The sequence below is a fragment of the Nyctereutes procyonoides genome, unplaced genomic scaffold, assembly GCF_905146905.1.
Source record: "Nyctereutes procyonoides isolate TBG_1078 unplaced genomic scaffold, NYPRO_anot_genome, whole genome shotgun sequence".
In the NCBI taxonomy this organism is placed as follows: Eukaryota; Metazoa; Chordata; class Mammalia; order Carnivora; family Canidae; genus Nyctereutes; species Nyctereutes procyonoides.
In genome coordinates, this window is record NW_026575121.1 from 50,158,792 (window position 1) to 50,184,000 (window position 25,209).

Sequence of the window (25,209 nt, forward strand, 5' to 3'; positions counted from 1 at the left end):
ATTTATATTGTCTGCTTTTTAAATTTATTATTATTTTTTTATTATCTGCTTTTTATTTTTGTTCCTTTTCTGGATTCTGTTTTCTCTCTTTTCTTGACTTCTTGATGTGACTTTAAAAATTTCTCGTTCTGTTTTATTTCATTTCCCCTCCACCCTTCTTCACCATGATGAAAATTTTAGACTCATGTTTCTAGTCTTTCAGTGTTTACTATAGAAATTTCAACTTTGGACATCTGGATGGCTAAGTGATTGTCTGCCTTTGCTCAGGTCGTGATCCTGGGGTTCCGAGATCGAATTCTGCATCTGGCTCCTCGTAGGGAGCCCGCTTCTTCCTTTGCCTATGTCTCTGCCACTCTCTCTGTGTCTCTCATGAATAAATAAATAAAATCTTAAAAAAAATTAAATTTCAGAGATATTCCTTCAGGTGTCCTTTATTCTCCTATATTAAACTTTTTAAAACATTCACTTATTTTAAATTTCAGTCTAAAGTTTATCCTACTACCAAAGAAGTACTTTAATGCTGTTTACCATTTATATGCTTTTTAATATTTTATTTCCTTATTTTTTTGCTTCACTAATAAAACTTTATTATAGGGTGTAATCATCCATTGTTTATTTAGCTTTACCCAAATGCTTATTTTCTTTGTTCATTGTTCCTTTCATCTTTGATTCTTTCTGTTTTTCCTGGAAGTTACTCTTTAGAAGTTAGTATGGTTAGTTAATTCAGTTTTTGTTTGCATGAACTGTCTTTCATTCTTTCTTGAAAGATAGTTTTGCTGTATATGCAAATCTAGATTGATAGTAGTCCTCTATCAGCAAAGTGCTGGAATGTTGGTATTGTGTTACATAGCTATTGAAGACATAGCTCTAATTTTTGTTTCTTTGTAGGCAGTCTGATCTTTTTTGTCTGCTTCATAAAATCATTTTTATTGATGTACACTTTATGAAGAATAAAATCTAGCTATTTAAAATGTATAGTTTAGTGAATTTTAATAAATGTAACAATTAAGATATAGAACATTTCTATCATTTTTGAAATGTCCCTTCCCCCATTTTAATTTCCATTAGCAACGTTTGAGAGTTCCATTTATTCCAGCAAAACACTTAACATTGCTTGTCTTTTTAGTTTTAGTTATTCTAATGGATGTGTAGTTTTATTTCTGTTATTTAAAATTCTGTTTCCCTAATACCAAAATACTGTTGAGCATATTTTCACATGCTTAATGCTTTCACATTCATTAATCTTCTTTTGTAAACTGTCTTCAAATTTTCAGCCCCCCTTAAATGATTAATAATAATTTTTTTAGCACAGTTTTAGATTTACTGAATAATGGAACAGTTCATTAAGTAGATAGAGTTCCATGTACATTCCCAACCAAAGCCTTCTGCAGTTTTCTAAATGTTAAAACTTTGTGTTAGTGTTAGTGTTAATGTTAGTGCACTTGTTACAATTAATAAACCAACATTGATACATTAACTGTAGTCCAGAATTTACATTATTTCCCTGTTGGTATTGTATAGTTCTAGGTGTTTTGACAAATGCATAATGACATGTATCTACCATTATAGTTTCATTCACAATAGTTTGCCTTGTGCTTTACCTTTCAACCCTCTTTTCCCTTCCTCCATATACTGCTTATTATAATTCTATGCTCTTGCCTTTCCGGAATGTTACATACTTAGAATCATACAGTATGTAGCCTTTTCAGATGGGCTTTTTTCACTTAGCTACATGCATTTAAAAGTTCCTTCATGGGGGCGCCTGGTTGGCTCAGTCAGTTAAGCATCTGCCTTTGGCTCAGGTCTTGATCTCAGGTTCCTGGGATCAAGCTCTGTATCAGGCTCCCTGCTCAGTGGAAAGTCTGCTTCTCCCTCTCCCTCTTTGATCTCTCTCTCATAAATAAAAATCTTAAAAAAAAAAAAAGTCCCTTCATGTCTTCTTGTGGCTTGATTTCTCATTTTTTAAAATTGTTGAGGGGTGCCTGGGTGCCTCTGATGGTTAAGTGTGTCTTCAGCTGAGGTCATAATCTCTGGGTCCTGGGATTGAGCCCCACATCAGGCTCCTGGCTCAGCAGAGAGCATGCCTCTGCCTCTTCCCTCACTTGTGCAGTTAACTCTATCTCTCTGTCTCAAATACATAAAATCTTTAAAAAATGATTGTTGAATAATATTCCTTTGTATGGATACACAACAGATTGTTTATCCATTTGCCTTTTGAAAGATATACCTTGGTTGTTTCTGGTTCTTGGCAATCATTAGCAAAGTTGATATAAGCATTTTTATGTGTAGGTTTTGTGTGGACATAAATTTTCAACTCATTTGGGTAAATACCTAGGAGTATGACTGCTGAGGCCTAGGGTAAGGTTATTTTGTATTCCCGCCAGCAGTGAATAAGCATTTTTGTTGCTCTCCTATTGCTCTGCATCCTTAATAGCTTTTGGTATTGTGAATGTTTTGGATATTAGCCTTTCCAAGAAGCATATAGTAGTATCTTGTTTTAATTTGCATTTCCCTGAAGACAAAGATGTGGAGCACCTTTTTTTTTTTTTTTTAAAGATTTTATTGATTCATTCATGAGAGACACACACAGAGAGAAAAAGAGGCAGAGACACAGGTAGAGGGAGAAGCAGGCTTCCTGCAAAGAGCCCAATATGGGGCTCAATCCTGCATCCCAGGATCACGCCCTGAGCCAAAGGCAGTCACTCAACCGCTGCCGAGCCACCCAGGTGTCCTGAGCATCTTTACATTTGCTTATTTGCCATCCTGTATCTTCTTTATAGAGGAGTCTCTTTAAATGTTTTACTGATATTTTAAGTTGGGTTTTCTTATTGTTGAGTTTTAAGAGCTCTCTTTTACATACAAGTTCTTTATCAGATATATGTTTTGCAAAAGTTTTCTTTTAGTCTTGACTCCTGCTTACATTCTCTTATTTTTTTTGTTTTTGTTTTTACAGAGAAGTGTTTCATTTTAATAAAACTCAGTTATCAATGTTTTTCTTTTATGAATTGTACTTTTGGTATCATATCTAAAAACTAATTATCAAACCTAAGGTCATCTAAATTTTCTATTTATTTTCTAGAACTTTGTTTTTATATTCGGGTCTCAGATCCACTGAATTAACTTTTAAGGATTGTGTCTAGATCCACTTTTTCTGTCTGAATTTCCACTTCTAGCACCATTTGTTGAAGAGATTATCCTTTCTCTATTGAATTGCTTTTGTTTCTTTGTCAGAGATCAGTTGACTATATTTGTGTGTCTGTTTTTGGTTTCTCTATTCCATTGATTAATTTGTATGCTCTTTTATCAATCCTATGTTGACTGTAGCTTTTCTAATACATTTTGAAGTTGAGTAGTACCAGTCTTTTGAAATTGCTATTCTTCTCTAACATTAGCTATTTGGGTGTATTGCTTTTCTGTATAAATGTTAAGATCAGTTTGTTGATATCCACAAAATAATTTGCTGGGATTTTGATTGGGATTGCATTGCATCTATAGATCAGGTTGAGGAGAATTGGTGTCGTACACATGAATATTTCTCCATTTACTTAGATCTTCTTTAATTTCATAGTTTTCCTCATATAGATATCATACATATTTTGTTAGATTTATGCCTAAGTTTTTTTAGGGGGTGTGTGGCTAATGTAAATGATATTGTGTTTTTAATTTCAAATATGAAGTTTTCATTGCTGGTACATAGGAATACAATTAACTTTTTTACATTGACCCTGTATCCTGCAGCCTTATTAGTTCTAGTTTTTTTGGTGGTGGTGGTTCTTGATTCTTTGAGGTTTTCATTATAGAAATCATATTACCTGCTAATGAAGAATTTTATTTATTATGTGTTTACCTTTTATTTTTTTTTTACCTTTTTCTTGTCTTATTGCATAAAATCGAACTTGTATAGGATGTTGAAAAGGAGTGGTGAGAAGGGATATTCTTACTTTGTTCCTCATTTTGGGGGAAAGTTTCTATGATCTCACCATTAAGTATAAGGGTAGGTGTAGGTGTAGATGTTCTTTAGGAAGTTTAAGGACTTTCCTTCTATTCATAGTTTGCTGAACTCAATGGGGGTGAATTTTGTCATGCTTTTTCTCCATCTGCTAATAGGGTCATGTCAGATTTTTTTTCCTTAGCCTGTTGATGTGAAGGATTACATTAATTGGTTTTTGAGTGTTGAACTAACATTGCATAATGGGAATAAATCCCACTTGGTCATGCTCTAATTCTTTTTATACATTGGGATTTTTTCCTTTCAGTTATTTTTATATCTAGGAATTCAAATTTTAATTCTTTTTATATTTCCATTTCTCTCACCATGATCATTTTTTCTTTTTAGAAGGATTTTAAAAAAGATTTATTTAGGGATGCCTGGGTGGCTCAGCGGTTGCACGTCTGCCTTTGGCTCAGGGCACGATCCCGGAGTCTCTGGATCAAGACCCACATTGGGCTTTGTGCATGGAGCCTGCTTCTCCTTCTGCCTGTGTCTCTGCCTCTCTCTCTCTCTGTGTCTCTCATGAGAAAATGAATAAAATCTTTAAGAAAAAAGATTTATTTATTTTAGGGGATCCCTGGGTGGCTCAGCAGTTTAGTGCCTGCCTTTGTCCCAGGGTGTGATCCTGGAGTCCTGGGATTGAGTCCCACATCAGGCTCCCTACATGGAGTCTGCTTTTCCTTCTGCCTGTGTCTCTGCCTCTCTCTCTGTCTCTCATGAATAAATAAATAAAAATCTTTGTAAAAAATAAAGATTTACTTATTTTATTTATTTGTTTATTTGTTTTATTTATTTATTTATTTTTTTAGATTTACTTATTTTAGAGACAGAGAGTAAGTGATAGGAATGGGCAGAGGGAAAGGGACAGGGAGAGAGAGAAAATCCTGAAGCAGACACCCCACTGATTGTGGATCTCACCACAGGGCTCTATCTAGCCCAGGACTCTGTGATCATGACCTGAGCTGAAATCAAAGTCAGCCACTTAACTGACTGAGGCTCCCAGTTGCCCCAGAAAAAAATTTTTGCTTGAAGTATAGTTGATAAAGTTTTCTTGAAATCCTTTTCCATATTTACAGTGTTTATAATAGCTGTAATTTATAATAGCTGTTTTAAGGTTCTTCATTTCTGGGTTTGTTTCTGTTGACTCTTCCTCCTGAAGTGCATTACATTTTTACCTCTTTTCACATGTCTGTTTCTCTCTCTCTTTTTAAAATAATCACTATGCCCGATGTGGGGCTCAAACTCATGACCCAGAGATTAAGAATCACATAGTCTGCAGGCTGAGCCAGCCAGGCATCCCTTTTCACACGTCTCTTAATTTTTTAAAAAGATTTATTTATTTACTTGAGAGAGAGCGAGCAAGTGAGCTTGCATGTGAGTGAGCCCCTCAAGGGATTGGGGGGGATAGAGGCAGGGGGAGAGGGATAGAGTCTTGAGCAGACTCTTCACAGAGTCCGAGGGAGGGGCTTCCTCTCAGGACTCTGAGATCATGACCTGAGTTGAAACCAAGAGTCTTTGCTTAACTGACTACACCACCCAGGCGCTCCCATATGTCTCTTAATTTTTAATTGGATTATAAACACTGTGATTGTTATATTGTGTATTTGGATTTTGTTATCTTTGTGTAAAAGGTGTTAAAATTTATTTTGTTTGATAGATCAGTTAATTGCTGTTCATATTAATACGTTTTAGGCTTTTTATTTTTTTATTTTTTGTTTTATTTATTTATGATAGGCACACAGTGAGAGAGAGAGAGGCAGAGACACAGGCAGAGGGAGAAGCAGGCTCCATGCACCGGGAGCCCGATGTGGGATTCAATCCCGGGTCTCCAGGATCGCGCCCTGGGCCAAAGGCAGGCGCCAAACCGCTGCGCCACTCAGGGATCCCGGCTTTTTATTTTTTATTTTTTGTTTTCTTGGCTTAAGTCAAGCATAGATTTACCTGGTATTGTGATTCAGTAAGTATATGGCAGGCCATCTTTCTGTACCTTCCATGCTTCCTGTCCCTGAGTTCATAATTTCTATTTCATTAAACATCTATGGTTTCTTTTCTTTCTTTTTTTTTTTTTTTAAACATCTATGGTTTCTTGGTACAATATAAACTCTTATAAAACATAATGTTTTAGGCAGGAGAGAGGTGATCTTACATATATTTGAAGAATTCCAGTGACTGCTGTATAGTTTGAGGGGACCAAATGTAGTGGTAGGGAGTTGTGTTAGGAGGCTACTGCAGGCAATCTATGAAGAAGTAGTGATGGTAATTTGTATAAGTGTTGTGGTCATGGAGATGAAAAATAGTCAAGAAATTGGATATTTTAATAGACTTTATAGCCGTTGCATACTATTCAACAGTTAGAATTCTAGACATAAACTTGGGGAACTCTTACATAGGGTTCCAAGCAACACATTCAGAAATATTCATGGGAGCATTGTATGTATAAATCTGAATGTCTATGCATACTAGAATGGATAATGCTTCAGTATATTTATACAGTGAAATATATTACAGTAGTAAAAATAAATGATTTGCTACTACTGAAATTATAAATTAATACATTTACTTACGGGCACCTGGGTGGCTCAGTGATTGTCTGCCTTTGGCTCCGAGGAGTGTAAAAATTCTATAAAGCAAGAATCATTCATGTTTGTTATTATCATTGAGTGGAATATTGTATGAGTATAGGATATTCACAGTTTACAAGTGTCGATCTATAGATCATTTGCTAATTATAAACACAAAATGGCATATTTTTCATGAGGAAATTTAATGAACACCATTTTAAGTAAGCAAACTTCATAAGGAAATGGACAAATCGTTTTTTTTTTCTTCCTTTTTTTTTTTGCTTTCTGGTTTCACAAAAGGATTAGGGTATGATATCAGTTATGTAGTATTTAAAATTTTTTTATAATTCTGAATCTAATAACAAGGAAGCAATCAGGTAAATTTAAATTGTGGATTTTTGTTTTTAAAGATTTTATTTATTTATTCATGAGAGACATACAGAGAAAGGCAGAGACATAGGCAGAGGGAGAAGGAGGGTCCCTGCAAGGAGCCTAATGTGAGACTTGATGCCAGACCCTGGGATCACGCCCTGAACCAAAGGCAGATGCTTAACCACTGAGCCACCCAGGTGTCCCCAAATTGTGGAATATTGTATGCAATTGACACGTTGGATTTTTCAAAATTATTACTTTCAGGAAGGATCCCCTTCTCCCCCACATAAACACAAACTCCAAACCAGAATGGTAACTGAACTATTTTACATTAAAGGAGAAGAAAAGATTCCACCAATTGCAATGCATAATACTTGATTTCTCTGTAATTGTAATGTTAAACTTCTGTCTGGAGATTTCCTTTCTGGCTGTCTTGGAACTCCCTCCCCTACCCAGGTTCTTCTGTTCTTTCTTTTGAGGTCCCATTATCAGATCCTGTTCTATCCATCTGGAAGATTATCTTGCTCTTTATTTTATTTTTTTTTAAATTTTTTTAAATTTATTTATTTATGATAGTCACAGAGAGAGAGAGAGAGGAAGAGACATAGGCAGAGGGAGAAGCAGGCTCCATGCACCGGGAGCCCGATATGGGATTCGATCCCGGGTCTCCAGGATCGCGCCCTGGGCCAAAGGCAGGGCCAAACCGCTGTGCCACCCAGGGATCCCCTATCTTGCTCTTTAAAATAGCTTTCATTTCTTTTAACTTGGAACCTTTTTAGGAAATAAAAGCCTTGCAATTAATTATAAGTGTTTTCCTACTGTTTTTAGAAGAAGATAAGGGGTGCCTAGGTGGTTCAGTCCAGTGGGCATCTGACTCTTGATTTCGGCTCAGGTCATGATCTCCGGGTCCTGGGATCGAGCCCTGGGTCAGACTCCTCACTAAGCAGGGAGTCTGCTAGAGATTCTGTCTCTCCCTCTGCCCCTCCCCACCTAACTATTCCTCTCTCTCTTTCTCTAAAATAAATACGTCTTAAAAAAAATAAAAGACTACCACCACCACCACCAACAACAAAAACCATACTCTGACTCTGGAGAGATTTCTGGTTTGTACACCAAATTAGGAGTAGGACATTGCTCAAGAAATAATTCACTTTCATTAAAAAAAACAAAAACAAAAAACTTTTTGTCTCTGTCATTAATGAAATCATAATTTAAGACACCATAGATGAAAAACTATATAAAATTATATATTTTATGACAATTGCATCATTAAGGTGTCATTTATTTTATCAGTTTATGTTCTCAGGTTACGTTATCATGTATGGGGACAGGTTTTGCCTGAAGCAGAAAGCTTATATATTATGTCTTGTATGGGACAACATTATGCTGTCAGTTGGTAAAAAGAAATAGTTCCTTTAGACTTGCCATCCATAACAAAATGAGAAAGTGCTGAATCTCCTAGGCTCTTTTTCATGTTCTTATCATCTGTATCCAAATTGCCAGCAATTCTTTCTGACTCTGTCTCTAAAGCCAACTGTCAGCCTGAGTCCTGGTCACAGCAGCTCTCCCTTGGAACACTGCAGAAGCTTCCTACTCAGTCTCCCTGTGTCCACCTTTGCCCTTCTACAATTCGTACCTTGCAGAGTAGCCAAAGAGATTGTCATAAACCTGACCGTATAACTTCCCAACTTATTCCGTCTGTCAGTAATGTTCTTCCCTTACTGTTATTCAGGGGGCTGGCTCCAGCTCATGCAGGCCTCACCTTCAGTATCCATTTTCTCAGAGAAGCCTTCAAGGAAAAGTAACCCTAAACACCTTCAATCACGTCCTTCTGTTGTCTCCATTTGGAACTCCTCAGCATTTCACGTGTTGTGTGTGTATTAATACATGTATGTGTTCTGGATGTATTTGCAGATTTAGGTGCCTGTGTCCTCACACATCTTTTTCCACTAGATGATGGTAGGTGCCTTGAGAGCAAAGAACTTTCTGAATTGTTTATCTTTGTATCCACCAGAGCCAGATCAGTGCTTATTAGCACATAGTGTTATACTGAGTGTATATGTTTGAGTTGATGAACAAAAATGTGATGGAGAGTTAGAAGGAAAGATGATTGCTGCTTTATGGTGAAAAGTAAGACCTGCTGTTTGCTGGGGGGACAGGAGACCAGACCTGTCCTTGAGGTTTGAGGACAGAAACGTAGGAATGGTGGATGCTTTGGTAACCTGGGTTTCTGTATTTTCCTAAATATCTAATTTTTTTCTCATGTAGTATTTAGTTAGTTTCTTTTTGGAAGCATTAGTTGGAAGGTAAATAGAAAACGGAGAGTCCATGCCTGTTGGAGTTGGAGTGTTAGTAGGAGCATCACATGAATCTCTGGTCTGGGTTATGAGATCAGGTAGTGGGAGTAGGCAACCAGTGAGAGGATAAGAAACATGAAGAACTCGCCAATACCACTAGGGCCTGAGGTATCTTTTTTTAAAGCAATCTTTTCATGCCAAGAGATTTTCTCCTTTTAAAAAACTTGGAGAGTTTTGTTTTGTTTGTTTTAAGAAGATTCGCCTGTTTCAAACCTATGGCAACTGAAGAATAGAAAATTAAAGGACTGCATCATAGACAAAAGCTGAACCCAGGAGTAAGTACTCCAATGGATAATAAATTGGGACAGAACATTAATGGAAATTTTGTGTCTAGACTAGGTAAAGTAAAGGAGTGGTGATAGTCATCAAATTGATTATTTTGGATTTTTCCAGGAATGTCAACTTTTGGCTCTTCTTAACCTTTTTCTTCCAGTTCCTGGCACCCCAAGATTTATCCTAATCAGAGTTGCGGAGACACAATAAGAAAGTAGGGGTGAAGGACTGGGCTTTTTGATATTATTTAACATCATCTTTGTGGAATATTCTTCCCCTCTTCAAATGGCTAGGTCTAGTTTCTACGTGGCATGGTGACAACTTAAAGATATGTTCTATCTGAGATTTAATGACTAACTTGGCATAGCAAGTTGAGTAGAAAACCTTAGCTTTATATTATTTTCAATTATAGTTCAGAAATTAGATTGAGTTTGTGACTATAATGTCACTAGCTTATGGCCGTTTCTTCCTCTCTCCCAATTGTGTTATATTGGGTTTGTTTTGTCAAGGAATCTTGTCTTTTTGGGTTATATGTATTGACAGATCTAATGCTACATTACCTCTTTTTGGGGAGACATTTTATAATTGCTTTAGTACATACTGCCCTGTTGCCTAACAATATCCCACCTTTGCTAAACATAAAATCTCTCATTGACAAATTACTTTTTGTGTTTTGTCTCTCCATCTAGTTTCTTGTGATCAAGGACAATTTCCCAATCTTATTTTGAACCTCACAAATCACTGTGTAGTCTAGGGTCTATAGTAAATAACTAAGATGAGATAATACTGGAATCAGAATAACTGCAAATTTTCTAATCCTCAAAGGGAACTGAAAACCACGATAAGGGATGTAGGTATCTTACCTCCTGTGGTTTCCTGTTTCCTGTTTATATGGATAAATAGTTTTGGGTGGTAAGGTGATAGGAACCCCCCCCACCCCCCATGGATCCATTTGTTTAAATTTTTGTAAAAATGTTTTCTTAGGCATGCCATGTTTAATGACATGTTTTCTAATTTTTAGATATTATTTCTTCACTGCTCCCAAACAGGCTACAATCTGATTCCTTTATGTGACAATTATTGTGAGGCTATAGCATTGAAGGAGACAAACACTCTTCACTCTCATGTAGGATCTTTGGCATACAAAAGTGAGAAGCGTACATTCTTCCTAATTTATATTTTCATTTCTGTTTTTCTTCTATCATCTCACAGATACACTCCAGCTGGATTATTTCAGTCATTTTTTTAAACTAATCCATGCTATTCCTGCCTAAAATGTTGAAATCCTTCTCATCCTTCATAGCCTCATGTAGATGGTTCTTGCTGTAATATGCTTTCCTTAATCCCTTTTCTGTTACCTTCCTATGATACTTTTCTCCTTGCAGTTTCCAGTGATAGAATTATTTGGGTGCTTTTCCCTTTTTCTTCCAAGATTCTAAGGTTCCCAGTGAGAAAAAGTATGTTAATCTTTCTTCTCACTACACTTAGCATTGCTTTTAAAACGCTGTCCCACATAAATATAATCAACATCAGAACTTTAAAAATTGAATTACTTAGCAAACAGAAAGCAAATGGTATTTTAACTAAGTTGGAGTTAAGAGTGATATTTTGTGGTTTAGAGGTTAAAGATCTATGACATTTGGCCCTCTCTTCCTTTTCCTCTAAGGTCCTATGGTTAGAATGTAGTGCTGTTAGAGCATCACAGGCCTGGAAGAGTCTTTAAAGCACTCACTTCAGAAAAGATCATAAACAAGTGTCTCAGGCATGGGTGTATCCACCTTGTTTGCAGAAATCCTCTAAGCAAGGAGATTTTTACAGCATTTCTTGGTAAATTGGTGGAGGTGACTCAAGTTGTCAAAATTTTTACTTTATAATAATCTAAATACTTATCAACTAACAGTTTTATGATTTAATTTTCTCTTATAAAACTTTAGCTGGAGATATTATTTGTTCTGGCCTTACTTTGTGTTTTAATTTTACTTGCTATCATACATATTCCCTTTTTGGATGAGTGGAAATAGTGGGGTTAGCCTCTTCATGGATAATAGCGAGTCCTGGAGCTTCTGTTTCCTCCCATAATACAATAACTATGTGACTTGATTCCCTCCCTCCTCCCCCCCATATCATTGTGTCAGTTCTTGCTGATAAAAGCTGTAGGGGTTCCCTGTGACTTTTCAGATGAAAATACCTCAAATGCCTGTGAATCATTAGTTTTAGAAAAAGGAGTTTAGTTTGTTATGCATGCAAAAGAACACTTTTGGGGAATGTTATATGTGTTTATTTCCTTAATATTATATAAAAGTTGCTTCTTATCTTTGGTTAGTTAATACTATATCTACGTCCAATTTTGGAATCCATGGTCAAATAACTTATTTATGTTTCCTTAGTTTTTAATTTCATTAATGGAGAAAATGTTATATTTATTGATACAAATAGTCTATTTCTTTTAAAATGGTCATACACTCATTTTTAAAATATGTATGAGATTACCACGCTGGTGTTATTTTCCTGACTCTAAAGAAAGGAACTTTTAAATAAATTAGTTATTGTCTTCTGTGTTATTGAACATGTGGTCAGTTGTCATGTTCATGCATCCAGATGATCAAAGTCTGAACTTCTAATTCTTCCCTGCTGTTAGGCTACCCTATCATGATCAAGGCCTCAGCAGGTGGTGGTGGGAAAGGCATGCGAATCGCCTGGGATGATGAAGAGACCAGGTGAGGTGCTGTCCAAAATATACTTTTGATGAAAATTGCAGTTACTAGAGTTTTATTAAACTGTCAAGTAAACAGATACCAAAAGTGTAATGGAATAATTATAATAACCATCTCATTTTTACTCTTTTAGATGGGAAAAAATGGAAATTATGCAGAAAACTTCATTGTTTATATTTTGATCATGGTTATTCTCTTATAGAAAGGTTTTTTACTTTCTTAAGCATAAGAAAGAGTTGTCGTTTTGTTTTTACAGTGTATTTTTTTAAAGATTTTATTTATTCATGAGAGATACACACAGAGAGAGGCAGAGACATAAGCAGAGGGAGAATCAGGCTCCATGCAGGGAGCCCAATGTAGGACTTGATCCCAGGACCCCGGGATCATGATGTGAGCCAAAGGCAGACACTCAACCACTGAGCCACCCAGGTGCCCCCAAAGGGCCTATTTCTTTCACTAGCCTCTAACTGGGATTTAGTGTTTTCTCCAAATAGGCAACAAACTACAGTAGTGGTATTATCTTTGGAAATCACATATCTTTGGAAATGTACCACTTTGGAAATCACATATCTTCAACAACTATAGTGTGATAATATATCTCTAAGTAGCAGTGATTATTAGATTTGTTGTCGGAGCTTATTATGAGTAAAGAACCCCACATGTTATATCCCAAATTTGTTCTTAGAAAATATTCTGTATTTCTTTTTTTTTTCTTTAAAGATTTTATTTATTCATGAGAGAGAGAGAGAGAGAGAGAGAGAGAGAGGCAGAGACAGAGGGAGAAGCAGGCTCCATGCAGGGAGCCTGACATGGGACTTGATCCCAGCTCTCCAGGATCAGGCCCTGGGCTGAAGGCAGTGCTAAACCACTGAGCCACCTGGGCTGCTCCACGAATCCTGTATTTCAATGTAATTTGTTTCCTGTGCAGTCCTATGCATTTTCTTCTCTCTCTCTCTCTCTCTCTCTCTCTCTCTCTCTTTTTGCACTTAAAGCTTTATTTTGCAAAAAGATTTGTGTACTGTAAAATTAGGCAAAAGAGATCTACAGCATAAACACATTGAATGGGAGATAGCCCTGTTACCATCTTTGGGAAGGACAGTCCGCTATAGCCTCTGGGGAGGAAAGAATAATGTAACAGAGATATTAAACACAACCTCATGGTTTTGTGAGAGATACATGTTTTAGAAACTTTAACTTTTTTCTCATGAGGTGGCCCCCTTTGTATGGCACTTACATAGCAATTTCCTTGAAAGCCTTAGCACTTATTAGCAACATATTCTCTTATGGTGAAGATTACTCTTCACTTTGTGGCATTGCGATTTCCTGTGTGCTGTTAACACAATGGATTTTAATGTAGTGTTCTGTATTTTCAGAAATCGCTATAACCATAGAGAGAGTGGAGATCTTTTTCGGGTGTAAATAACTCTTTAAATGCATATTGATTCAAAATATGGTAATAAAACTAATAAAAAGACATACACAAATAATTTGCTATCTAAAATATTCTCAACTTGATCAAAGTATGATACTATTTGATTTAATGATACATGCTCCTCATTTAAAATAATTGCTCTGTATCCCCTGTTAATTTGGAAAAATCTAAACTACAGAAAAATTGAGAGAACAGTCCAGAACATGCTCAGTAGTTTTCTTTTAGAGTCACCAGTTGTTAATATGCCACATTGCATGTGCTCCCTCTTTTTTTCCCTTCTTGAGGGGGATTTTTTTTTCTTTTTAAATAATGCACGTAAGTTTTAGCCTTCTTTGGAAGGCTTAGCAATCATTAATTGCCTTACTATTTTATTCTGGGGAATGTCTCCCTTTTGTAACATCTTTCCTAAGTGTTTCAGGGAAGTAGCATCTATGGCTTATCTTAGAATCTTTAGAACATCTGAAAGTTGTTTTTTTTTTTTTTAAATGGTGTTTGTTGTTATTGTATATTAAATTAGGGTGAGGATTGTGAAGGTTGTTAAAAGTAGACTCATAGCTTCATATTAACTTCTGGCTTTCTTTTCCCCATTCACATTTCAATAAAATATGGCACAATGGAAAATTGACCACATCTGCATTTTGGAATACCCCTGCTAGACTTTAGGTGATGTGAGGGCAGTTGTGGCTTTATTTTTGTATTCCCATCACCTAAACATGCAGCAGACACATGATTTCATGATGAGTAAATATTTGTTGAATGAATGTGTAACTGAGTGTAACAAATGTTTTTAAAATAGTTTTCTGTGAGCTCCCAAATACTCTGGTGATGCTTTCAAATGTGATAATTTATTTGGGTGATTTTGATTTTTTTTCCCTCTAGCATGTTTGGGTTAAGTGCAAAATGAAAGTTCTTAGTCATTAGAACAGAGATAAATTGTAAAGTTCTTTGTTTTTTCTTTGCAAATCCTCATACTCCATCTAATAAAAAGTTGGTCATATGGTACTGAAAACAATAATTCATTGTGTTTTAGTTTCTTTGAGGTTTGCAGTCTCCAGAGATCTAAAAACTCCATTCCTCTAAATCAAAGAAGTAATAGAGGACTAAGAAAACCTGATACCTTTTCCTTGAGAACTCTGAGAAACAGGAATTGTTGCAATATGTTTTGAATTTATCATCTGGTCATTGTTTACTTGCTATGTTGTGTTTTTTAAGCACAAAAGCAAATGTATTCATTTCTAATGCCAGATGGAGTGTTTGCAAATTAAAAGATTGGAAGAATTTTAATGTTGTATTTAAGGACTTATATTTAATCTGAAGATTAAGAAACTATTAGTGACATGTAAAAAGAATTAAACTTTATATTCTCAATATATCAGTGAGTGTAAAATAATATACTCAATTAGTTTTAGGTGAACAAATGTGTGTTTTTAATAGACCAAATGAACCCATTTCATAGTGTATGAATTTAGTGAGCACATTTTAATTAAAAACATGTAAAGCAATAATCATATTGGTATTTTTATTTTCAAAAATTGTTTTCTCTTTTAATGATTAATTTAGAAAGAGTCCAAAGTTGATAAAGTTGTAATGATTTGTATGGGTGTGTGAAGGGCAGTTACATTTAAATATGTATACTTAAAATATCATTATATGTTCATAACATACGAAGAACATAAAATGTTCTTGAGAATCCTCCTCTTGTATGTTCATTCTCACTTGAGTATTTTGCTCCAGTTGTGACGTTGGCCAGATTGGCTCTTTGTATTTTTGTGTGCATATTCTGACTCTTAAGTCAAATGAATATGCATTTTTAATTTTTTTAATTAGTGGAATTAAGGTATTGAGGATATGGAATTTTATATGTTTCGTGTGGTTTATTAAAAATATCTAATTTTTAACAGTTGGTGAACTATGTAGTGGTATTCCTATTTGATTATAAATTGATTATAAATATATTTGATTATAAATATATTCCTCCAGAATCGGGGAAGTTACATCACTGAGTCCAGGTGACAAAGCTGGTAAGTATAAGAGTTATGGGTCCAGGATCCCTGGGTGGCGCAGCGGTTTGGCGCCTGCCTTTGGCCCAGGGCGCGATCCTGGAGACCCGGGATCGAATCCCACGTCGGGCTCCCGGTGCATGGAGCCTGCTTCTCCCTCTGCCTGTGGCTCTGCCTCTCTCTCTCTCTCTCTCTTTCTGTGTGACTATCATAAATAAATAAAAATTAAAAAAAAAGTTATGGGTCCACTAAGTCAATTTAGTTATTTGTGCATTAAGTGAATTTTTCTTTGTTTATCAGTAAACCAAAATAAGTATTTAATTGCTTTGTTTTCTTTTATATTGAGGGCTGTATTTGTTTAGCTAGTTTGATTGTTTTTCCCTTTTTTTTTTTTTTAAATAGGGATGGTTTTAGATTTTCGTCTCAAGAAGCTGCTTCTAGTTTTGGTGATGATAGGCTACTAATAGAAAAATTTATTGATAACCCTCGTCATATAGAAATCCAGGTTGGTACATTTTAAGATGTTTTCTAATTATTATGACTTTAATAAAACACCATTTATTCCTATTGGAAACATATCCTTTCTCACATTTAGAATGATTGTGAATTGTTCTGATACACTTGAATAACTTCAAAATAGAGAATGTACATAAATTGATCACTTCCTTTTGGAATTTGGTATACTTCGATCAAAGCACCAGCATGTTGGTCAACATAGGGAATGATATAAAAACCCTGCTGTAGAAAGAAGCTGTCCCAAGCTATCTAACCAAACTAAATACATTGCACCTAAAGACCCATTCCTTCCCATTCTGAGACTGGGCCATAACAGGGCTTACTTTTTTTTTTTTTTAAGTGCTTAATCTGGACTCATTATTTCAATTCACCAAATGTCTGTGTGGCTCACTGAGACAGGCATTCTTCTAGGAGCTACTAGTATAGAGATGAATAAATAATTTCTTCTACTCAGGTTAAGATTTTAATCCAACTGCTAAAGCAATTTGTGAGGGTATGGATTTCAGCAAGACAAAAGTTGATTTTCTGAAATAATACACAGAAGAAGACAACATCTCCTGAAGTTTCATTTCTGTTAAGAATGTCTTCGTGCTATTTTACACGTTATGACTATGAATTGAATTAAAACTGATAAAATACAAATCAAATTTGAAATCATGCTGAAGTTTAAGTATTTTTTTCCTTATTTTGGTGTGAATAGAGAACCAGAAAACTAAAGAATAGTTCTTTGTTGCCCTTGCCCGCCTCTTCTGATTATGTGTAATAAAAGTTCTAAATTCTGTCATTGTGGGGTTTTTTCAAGTTTAATTATTTTACATAGATATTTCTTATGGGTAGAAAATCTTCATCTAGATCCTCCAGTTTTCCAGAGTGGGAAGAAATGTGCAAATATATATAATCAGCGAGGGTTTTTTTTTTTTTTTAAGATTTATTTATTTGACAGCAAGAGAGCACAAGCAGGGGGAGCAGCAGAGGGAGAGGAGGAAGCAGACTGCCTGCTGAGTAGGGGCCCTGAGATCATTGCCTGAGCTGAATGAAGGCAGATGCCCAACAGACTGAGCCACTTAGGCTCTCCAATCAGAGGAGTCTTAAAACATTGAACATAGTGTATTTCTTTCTAACGTCAGCAGGATGTTTTGTTGTCATTGGGTTTTTTGTTTTTAGATATTCTAAACTGAGATATCACATCTCTTCAGCAAGGTCCACAAATCTTGAGTGTCCAACTCAATAAAATTCTTGTGTACACATGTGTAGCTGTATAGCAACCACCCAGATCTGTGTATAGCACATTTCTGTGCCATCAGATTTCTTCATACAACTTTCCATTCAGTCCCTCCACTTGGCCTGCAAAATATCTACTGTTCTTACTTCTCACACCCCAGAATGTTTCTGTCTTCTTAAACTGCATATAAATGAAATACAGTATATACTTGGTTATGCCTGGCTTCTTTCACACAACATGTCTTTGAGATTCTTCCATGAAGCTGTGTGTTACTATTAACTCTAAAAAATTGCTCTGATACTTCATTGTTTGAATAACTTCCAATTTATCCATTTTCCTATTGGTAGATCTTCAGGTTGTTTCTAGCTTTTTGATATATATATATTTTTAAAGATTTTATTTATTTATTCATGAGAGACACAGAGAACGAGACAGAAGACACAGGCAGAGGGAGAAGCAGGCTCCCTGTGGGGAACCTGATGCGGGACTCAATTCCAGGACTTTGGGATCATGACCTGAGCCAAAGGCATGTGCTCAGTCACTGAGCCACCCAGGTGCCCCTCCAGCTTTTTGATATTATGAATAAATTGCCATGTCTTTTTATGGACATACACATTCTTTCAGATATACTGAGGAGAGAAATATTACTGGATTATATGATAATGTTATATTTAGGTCTAGTAAATAGTATAGTTGCTCTTTATATGTGTGTATATATATGTATATGTGTGTGTGTGTGTGTGTGTGTGTGTGTGTGTGTGTATTTTCTTTTATTAGTTTTTTAAGTAAGCCTCATACCCAACATGGGGTTGGAACTTGAGACCATGAGATATGCTCCACTGATTGAGCCAGCTAGGTGCCCCTGTCCTTTATATATTTTGGATATTAACCCCTTATTAAATATATCATTTGCAAAATCTCTTCCCATATTGCCTTTTTTTCTTGTTGATGGTTTTCTTTGCTGTGCAGAAGTCTTTTATTTTGGTATAGTCCCAACAGTTTATTTTTGCTTTTGTTTCCCCTGCCTTAGGGGATATATCTAGAAAAATGTTGGTGTGGCTAATGTCAGGGAAATTATTGCCTGTCCTGTCTTCTAGAATTTTTATGGTTTTAGCTCTCCATTTAGGTCTTTAATTTATTTGAAGTTATTTTTTGTGTATGGTGTTAAAAAGTGGTCTAGTGTCATTCTTTCACATGTAACTGTCCAGTTTTTCTAGCACCATTAACTGAAGAGACCATCTTTTCCCCATTGTATATTCTTGCTTTCTTTGTTATAGATTGCTTCACCATAAAATCATGGGTTTATTTCCGGTCACTCTATGTGTTCTGTTGATGTAAGTGTCTGTTTTTCCGCCAGCACCATACTATTTTGATGACTGTAGCTTTGTAGTATATCTTGAAATCTAGGATTGTGATACCTTGAGCTTTGTTCTTAAAATTGCCTTGGCTATTTGCGATCTTTTGTGAGTCCATACAAATTTTAGGATTATTTGTTTTAGGTCTGTGAAGAATGCTGTTGGTAATTGGTAGGTATTGCATTAAATCTGTAAATGGCTTTGAGTTCTGTGGATATCTTAACAAAATTCTTTTCAATTCCATGAGCATGGAATAGCTTTATATTTGTTTGTGTCATCTTCAGTTTCTTTCATCAGTGTTTTATAGTTTCCTGAAAATATTTTATCTCCTTGGTCAGTTTTGTTCCTAGGTGTTTTATTCTTTTTAGTGTATATGGAATTGTTTTCTTAATTTCTCTTTCTTCTACTTCATTATTGTATGAAAATATGGCTGATTTCTGTATATTAATTTTGTATACAGTAACTTTGCCAAATAAATTTATTACTTCTAATAGTTTTTTTTGTTGGAGTCTTCAGAGTTTTCTATGTATAGTGCTATGTCATCTGCAAATAGTGACAATTTAACTTCTTCCTTACCAGTTTGGATGCCTTTTTTCTTGTCTATTGTGGTTAGGACTTCCAGTACTTTGTTCAAGAAAGTGTCAGGAGTGGGCATCTTCATATTGTTACTGATTTTAGAAAAAAGCACTTAGTTTTTCACCATTGAGTATGATGTTAGCTGTGGGTTTATTGAGGTATATTCCCTCTAAACCTACTTTGTGAAGAGTTTTTATCATAAATGGATGTTGAATTTTGTCAGATGCTTTTTCTGTATCTAGTGAGTTGATCATATGATTTTTCTCCTTCATTTTGTTAATATGGTGTATCACATTGATTGTGAATATTGAACCATCCTTGCATCCCTGCAAGAGATAAATTCCACGTGATCGAGGTATATGATTTTTTTAATGTATTGTTGAATGTGGGGGCCGTCTTTAGATGAGCTACCACAACCCATCTTCCAGCCCCAGTGATCATGTCCTTCCATAAGTAGAATATAAACACCTTCCTTCCAAGACTAGAATTTCATCTTCATACTTGGTCCAGCTATGGATAAGACTTACTGTAAATGGTCCTATAAAGACAGTTCTTCTGATGCAAAGACTTTTGTATTTGAAGACAGTGTGACACCTGCTCATCAAACTTACAGGGATGAGAAGAGGAAATGACACTGCAATAAATAGCTCCATTCAACAAGGTTAAAAGAAAAAAAAGCACACAGTATTCATTGGCTCTTACTTAGTATTTGAAGACTATCAGTTGAAGCTGAGAAATCTCATAGGAGACTTTTTTTGCTGGAATTCTTGGCAAGAGATGATGGCAGCTTAGGCCTGAGTGTTGGTAGTAGAGATGGTAAGATGTGATTGAATTCTGGATATTCTGTGAAGGTAGATAAGATTTTCTAAGAGATCAGATATGATATATAGGAAAAAAGGCATGAAAGATGGCTTTCAGTTTGGGGCCTGAGGAATTAGAAGACTAGGACTATCTTTTACTGAGGTGAGAAAAACTGTGAGAGGTGCGTGTTTTGGGGAGGAGATCAGGGTGTGATGTTGGAGAAATCAAGGTTGTGATATCAAAGTATAAGTGTTGAGTAGATTGGATATTTAAGTCTGTAGCTTATGGGAGATATTTTGGCTGCCTTTCTAAGATCTTACAGGCAAAATTAATTTTCCTTTTCCTGTATTCCCTGTCATGTATAACATATACATAGCACAGCTATTAGAAGATCATTGATTTTTATCTTGAGTTGTTTAACTTTTCAAATAGATCAAGAAGTACCTACTAACCAATAAGACCTACTAAGGTCTTATTCATTTGTTGGTCTTACTCATTTGTTGGTTCCAGCAACCAGGCGGATGTCTTTCACATTACTAATACTCAATAAATGTATGTCAAATTGTGTTAAGTAATTATATATTTACATCAGCTTTTAGTTTATTTTCATTAGCCACAGCATATAATGTAGGTGATAATTTTAAACATAGGTAAAAGTATTTCCTAGTAACTTGAATAGGTAACACAGATGTTTGCTGTATCTGATCATCTACACTTGGAAGTTTTAAAAATGATTTTCCTCAATTTGCATGTTATAATTATATGAGGAATTTATGTACATAACAAAGGATATCTGATGAAAAATTAACATTTCCTTATACTTTTGTTTCCAAGTTCCTTGGTTTCTGTTCCTGGGAGCAGGCTCCAAAACTCTTTTTTGAATATCCTGCTGTGGACTGTGAATTATATATGTGTATTACCTATTTTTTTAGACAGACTTTCGTATACTGTGTCCTTTCTTATGCTGAAACTGTACTGGTAGTGGCAGCATTCTGTGTGGTTTAAATCCTTTTTTTCTCACCCCGGACACTACTGGCATTTTTTGGGTTGGATCCAGGGTTTCAAAATGGCTTGCATTATGTGGACGCTCTTGTTGTCATGAAGCTTTTTTCAGTAAGCAGTGTATCTGGGAGATTTTTCCACATTGAGTACCTGCCGATTGATAAAGGACTATATTAAAGCTTTAAAAAAGAAAAACTCATGATGGGGTTATCTAGCTGGCTCAGTCAGTGTTGCATACAACTCTTGACTTTGGGGTTGTGAATTCAAGTGCCACATTGGGTATAGAGATTACTTAAAAAATGAAATCTTAAGAACTCCCCCCCCCCCCAAATCCCAAAACTCCTAAGGGATTTAGGATTAACTTTCTTTCTAGGCACTCTTTATATTGTCTGGTATTCTAGTCTCTTCATTTATTAGTGTCACACTATCGTTGTCAAATTATTTTTGTTGAGGAACACCTGAGTGGGTCATTTGATTAAGGGCTATTTATTAATATTTTTAAAAATTTGAGAGTGAGCAAGCATGAGCTGGGAGAGGGGTGAAGGGAGAGGGACAAGCAGATTCTCTGCTGAGTGGGGAGCTCGACTGGGAGCTACTCTTATCTCTGGACTCTGAGATCATGACCTTAGCCAAAGTCAGATGCTTAACTGAGCCACTCAGATGACCCCAAGCAGCTGACTCTTGATTTCATGCTCATAGGGTCCTGGGATTGAGCCCCAGGTCATGCTCTGTGCTCAGCAAGGAGTGGACCTGAGGATCCTCTATCTCCGTCTCATTCTGGCTTTCCCCCCACTTGCTCTTTTTCTTTTTGTAAAGTAAATCTTTAAAAAAAGATTATTTTTGTTGCATGCTTAGGAAATAACAAAACTTTTTTTTTTTTAAAGATTTATTTATGTATTCAGGGATCCCTGGGTGGCGCAGCAGTTTGGTGCCTGCCTTTGGCCCAGGGCGCGATCCTGGAGACCCGGGATCGAATCCCACGTCGGGCTCCCGGTGCATGGAGTCTGCTTCTCCCTCTGCCTGTGTCTCTGCCCCCCCCCCTCTCTTTCTCTCTCTCTGTGTGACTATCATAAATAAATAAAAATAAATAAATAAATAAATAAATAAATAAATAAATAAATAAATAAATAGATTTATTTATTTATTCATGAGATACACAGAGAGAAAGACAGGCAGAGACACAGGCAGAGGGAGAAGCAGGCTTCATGCAGGGAGCCTGACGTGGGACTTGATCCCGGGTCTCTAGGATCACGCCTTGGGTTGAAAGTGGCACTAAACCGCTGAGCCACCCAGGCTGCCCAAAACTTTTTTTTTTTAAAGAGAGAGAAAGCTAGCTGTCAAAGGGGGGGGGGTAGAGGGAGAGGGAGAATCTTTTTGTTGTTGTTATTAAGATTTTATTTATTTATTCATGAGAGACACAGAGAGAGGCAGAGACATAGGCAGAGGGAGAAGCAGGCTCCTCTCAGTGAGCCCGATTCAGGACTTGATTTCCTGGACCCCAGGATCATGACCTAGCCGAAGGCAGATGCTCAACCTGGTACCTGGAGAGGGAGAATCTTAAGTAGGCTCCACAGCTGTTGGGAGCTCAGTCTTAGAACCCCAAGATCGTGACCCAAGCCAAAATCAAGTTATTTGCCTAATTGACTGAGCCCCCTTCTCCCTCAAGACTTTTTAAAAAAGAACTATGCAGGCTTTAGGGAAAAACAAATGTGATTGTATATATGAATATAATATTTTACAGTTAGAAATATTTCTGAGAAGTCTTGGTTATTGTGGCTTTATTTCTTGGACACAAAATATTTTACTTCTTTGTCAACTAGAATGAAAAGAATTAGAATAAATTTAGTGTTAAAATATTTTTTAGTGTTAAATTTTTCTTAGGCTTTACTTCATGCAGCCACCTCTGAGACTAAAAAACTAAATTCCAACTATTGTCATTTCACTATTGCAGTATTTTCCTTTGCTTGTAATTGTTCCTATGGTTTAGATAGGTTTTATTACTAAAAATTAAGTTTGCATTTATATGTTAACTACTCATTTTATAGTTTATTCTATTGCTATAACCATGATCTTTATTGATTTTATATTTTCAGCAGCCATATAAAACATTGAGATGATACTATTTGATATTTATAATATATAAGGAGAAAAGTGACTTGCCCTGGAGAAATTGCATAGTACAGAGTTAAAATGAATGTCTACGCTTTTGGCTTCTAGAATAGCTTTTACTTCTGTGAACTTAATAATATATGCATTCAGGAATACGTATTTACTCTTAATCATGAAAATAGATTAATCTGTTCCTAAAAACAAACATTCTATGCAAAAATGCTAACCAATAGCATGTCTTAGGGTTACCAGATTTAGCTGTTAAGACACATGTTAAATTTGAATTTCAGGTAGTATATTTTTATAAGTGAAATTTGGGACCTATTATTATTAAGATTTTTTTGTTGTTTATTTGAGATTCAAATTCAGGGGTGCCAGGGTGGCTCTGTTGGTTAATTCAGGGGTGCCAGGGTGGCTCTGTTGGTTAAGCGCCCCACTTTTGGTTTCAAATAAGGTCACGATTTCAGGGTCTTGAGATAGAGCCCTGAAGTCTGTGTGTTCAGTGGGGAATCTACTGGAGATTCTCTCCTCCTGCCCTGCTCCTCCACCCATGAGTGCACTCTCTCTTTCTAAAAATAAATAAATCTTTGAAATTCAAATTCATATCGGTGTCCTGTTATTTTATGTGGCAACTCTAGCTTATTTTTCAGTATTACAAATGAGAAAAATCATAATGTGTTACATTTTAACCCCAGGCCTTTCATCAGTTTCTATAACAAAAATAAAGCTCAGTTAAAGACATCCATATATAAGTAACAGACTAAATGTAAATAAAATAGCATTTCTTGATCAACATTTAATTATGTTAAAAACAAACGTTTGTAATAACAGTGGTTTTTCTAAAGCACCACTGATATCTAGAATGTGTATTTCCTTTATTGATACTCAGTGTCCTTCACAAAATTTGTACAATTGATGTGATATCTTATCCAGTGCATTGGAAATATAACATGAGAATTTTTTTCTCAGGTTTAAAAAAACATTTTAGTGAGTTTCAGGGTTGTAAATAAAGTTTTCCTCTAGTAACATCAACCAAAAGAGGGACATAATGTAGAGGTAGATATGTTTATGAGCTATGAGTGGTAAAAACCAAGGAGTGTTGCATGATGACAATGTTAATGGGGCACATACTCTATAGGTATGACTATATAAGTTTTCAAGTGGTGTTGCTCTATCAGGTTTTAGGTGACAAGCATGGGAATGCTTTGTGGCTCAATGAAAGAGAGTGCTCAATTCAGCGAAGAAATCAGAAAGTGGTGGAGGAAGCACCAAGGTAAGAGTTTTTCTCAATAAACATTCATAATAGACTTTTGTTTATTTAGTATATTTCTTTCCCATTTTATTGGCTAAAATTGCTTCAGTAGCAACTTGTTGGAATTGTCATGGTAGAATGTGTTAGTGTATATTTTTATAATTAAGAATTTGTCACTCAGTCTTCCTCAATATGTCAGTGTGTGACACGTGAGAGAATACTTGGGAAAATATAGGTGGGGTTTTGTTAGAGGAGAGAGTTGGCTGGATTGCCAAGTAGGACTTGGCTTCTAGGTAATAGAGACCCTGTTGGTGTTTCTGGTCATGTGGAATGCTTGGGGATACAGGCCTTCTAGGATCTTCTGTTGGTGAAGGTTTCATAAAGTTGATCCTGAAGTTTTTGAATTTATCCTACCATCAAAAGGCTTCTGGAACATGGTTTTTAGAAATCCCTTGATTATCAGAACTATTTTGAGCACGAAAAGTGGTGCTTTAGATACAAGTCACCTTTAGATATGTTTAGTTTAGCAATTTCATAGAACCTCATTTCTAATTTGCTAGGTTAGTATTTGTATATATTCTAATTGTCTCTGAGTCCTTAAAAATCCCTCAGTTGAGTGTATGTTGTCATTTTTAATAGCCAAGCAATAAGGAATATAACCAGTTGTAACTTTGTC

The 25,209-nt window shown here is 35.8% G+C and overlaps 1 protein-coding gene across 1 annotated transcript in view; it reads left to right on the forward strand.

Annotated features, from left to right (window-relative positions):
- Nucleotides 1-25,209, forward strand: part of PCCA (propionyl-CoA carboxylase subunit alpha) — a 404,157-nt gene that overhangs the window by 133,831 nt on the left and 245,117 nt on the right. The window contains exons 9-11 of the mRNA XM_055335978.1: nt 12,193-12,271; nt 16,103-16,205; nt 24,460-24,554. Of these exons, the coding sequence (XP_055191953.1) occupies nt 12,193-12,271; nt 16,103-16,205; nt 24,460-24,554 (277 nt within the window). The remainder of the gene's footprint in view (nt 1-12,192; nt 12,272-16,102; nt 16,206-24,459; nt 24,555-25,209) is intronic.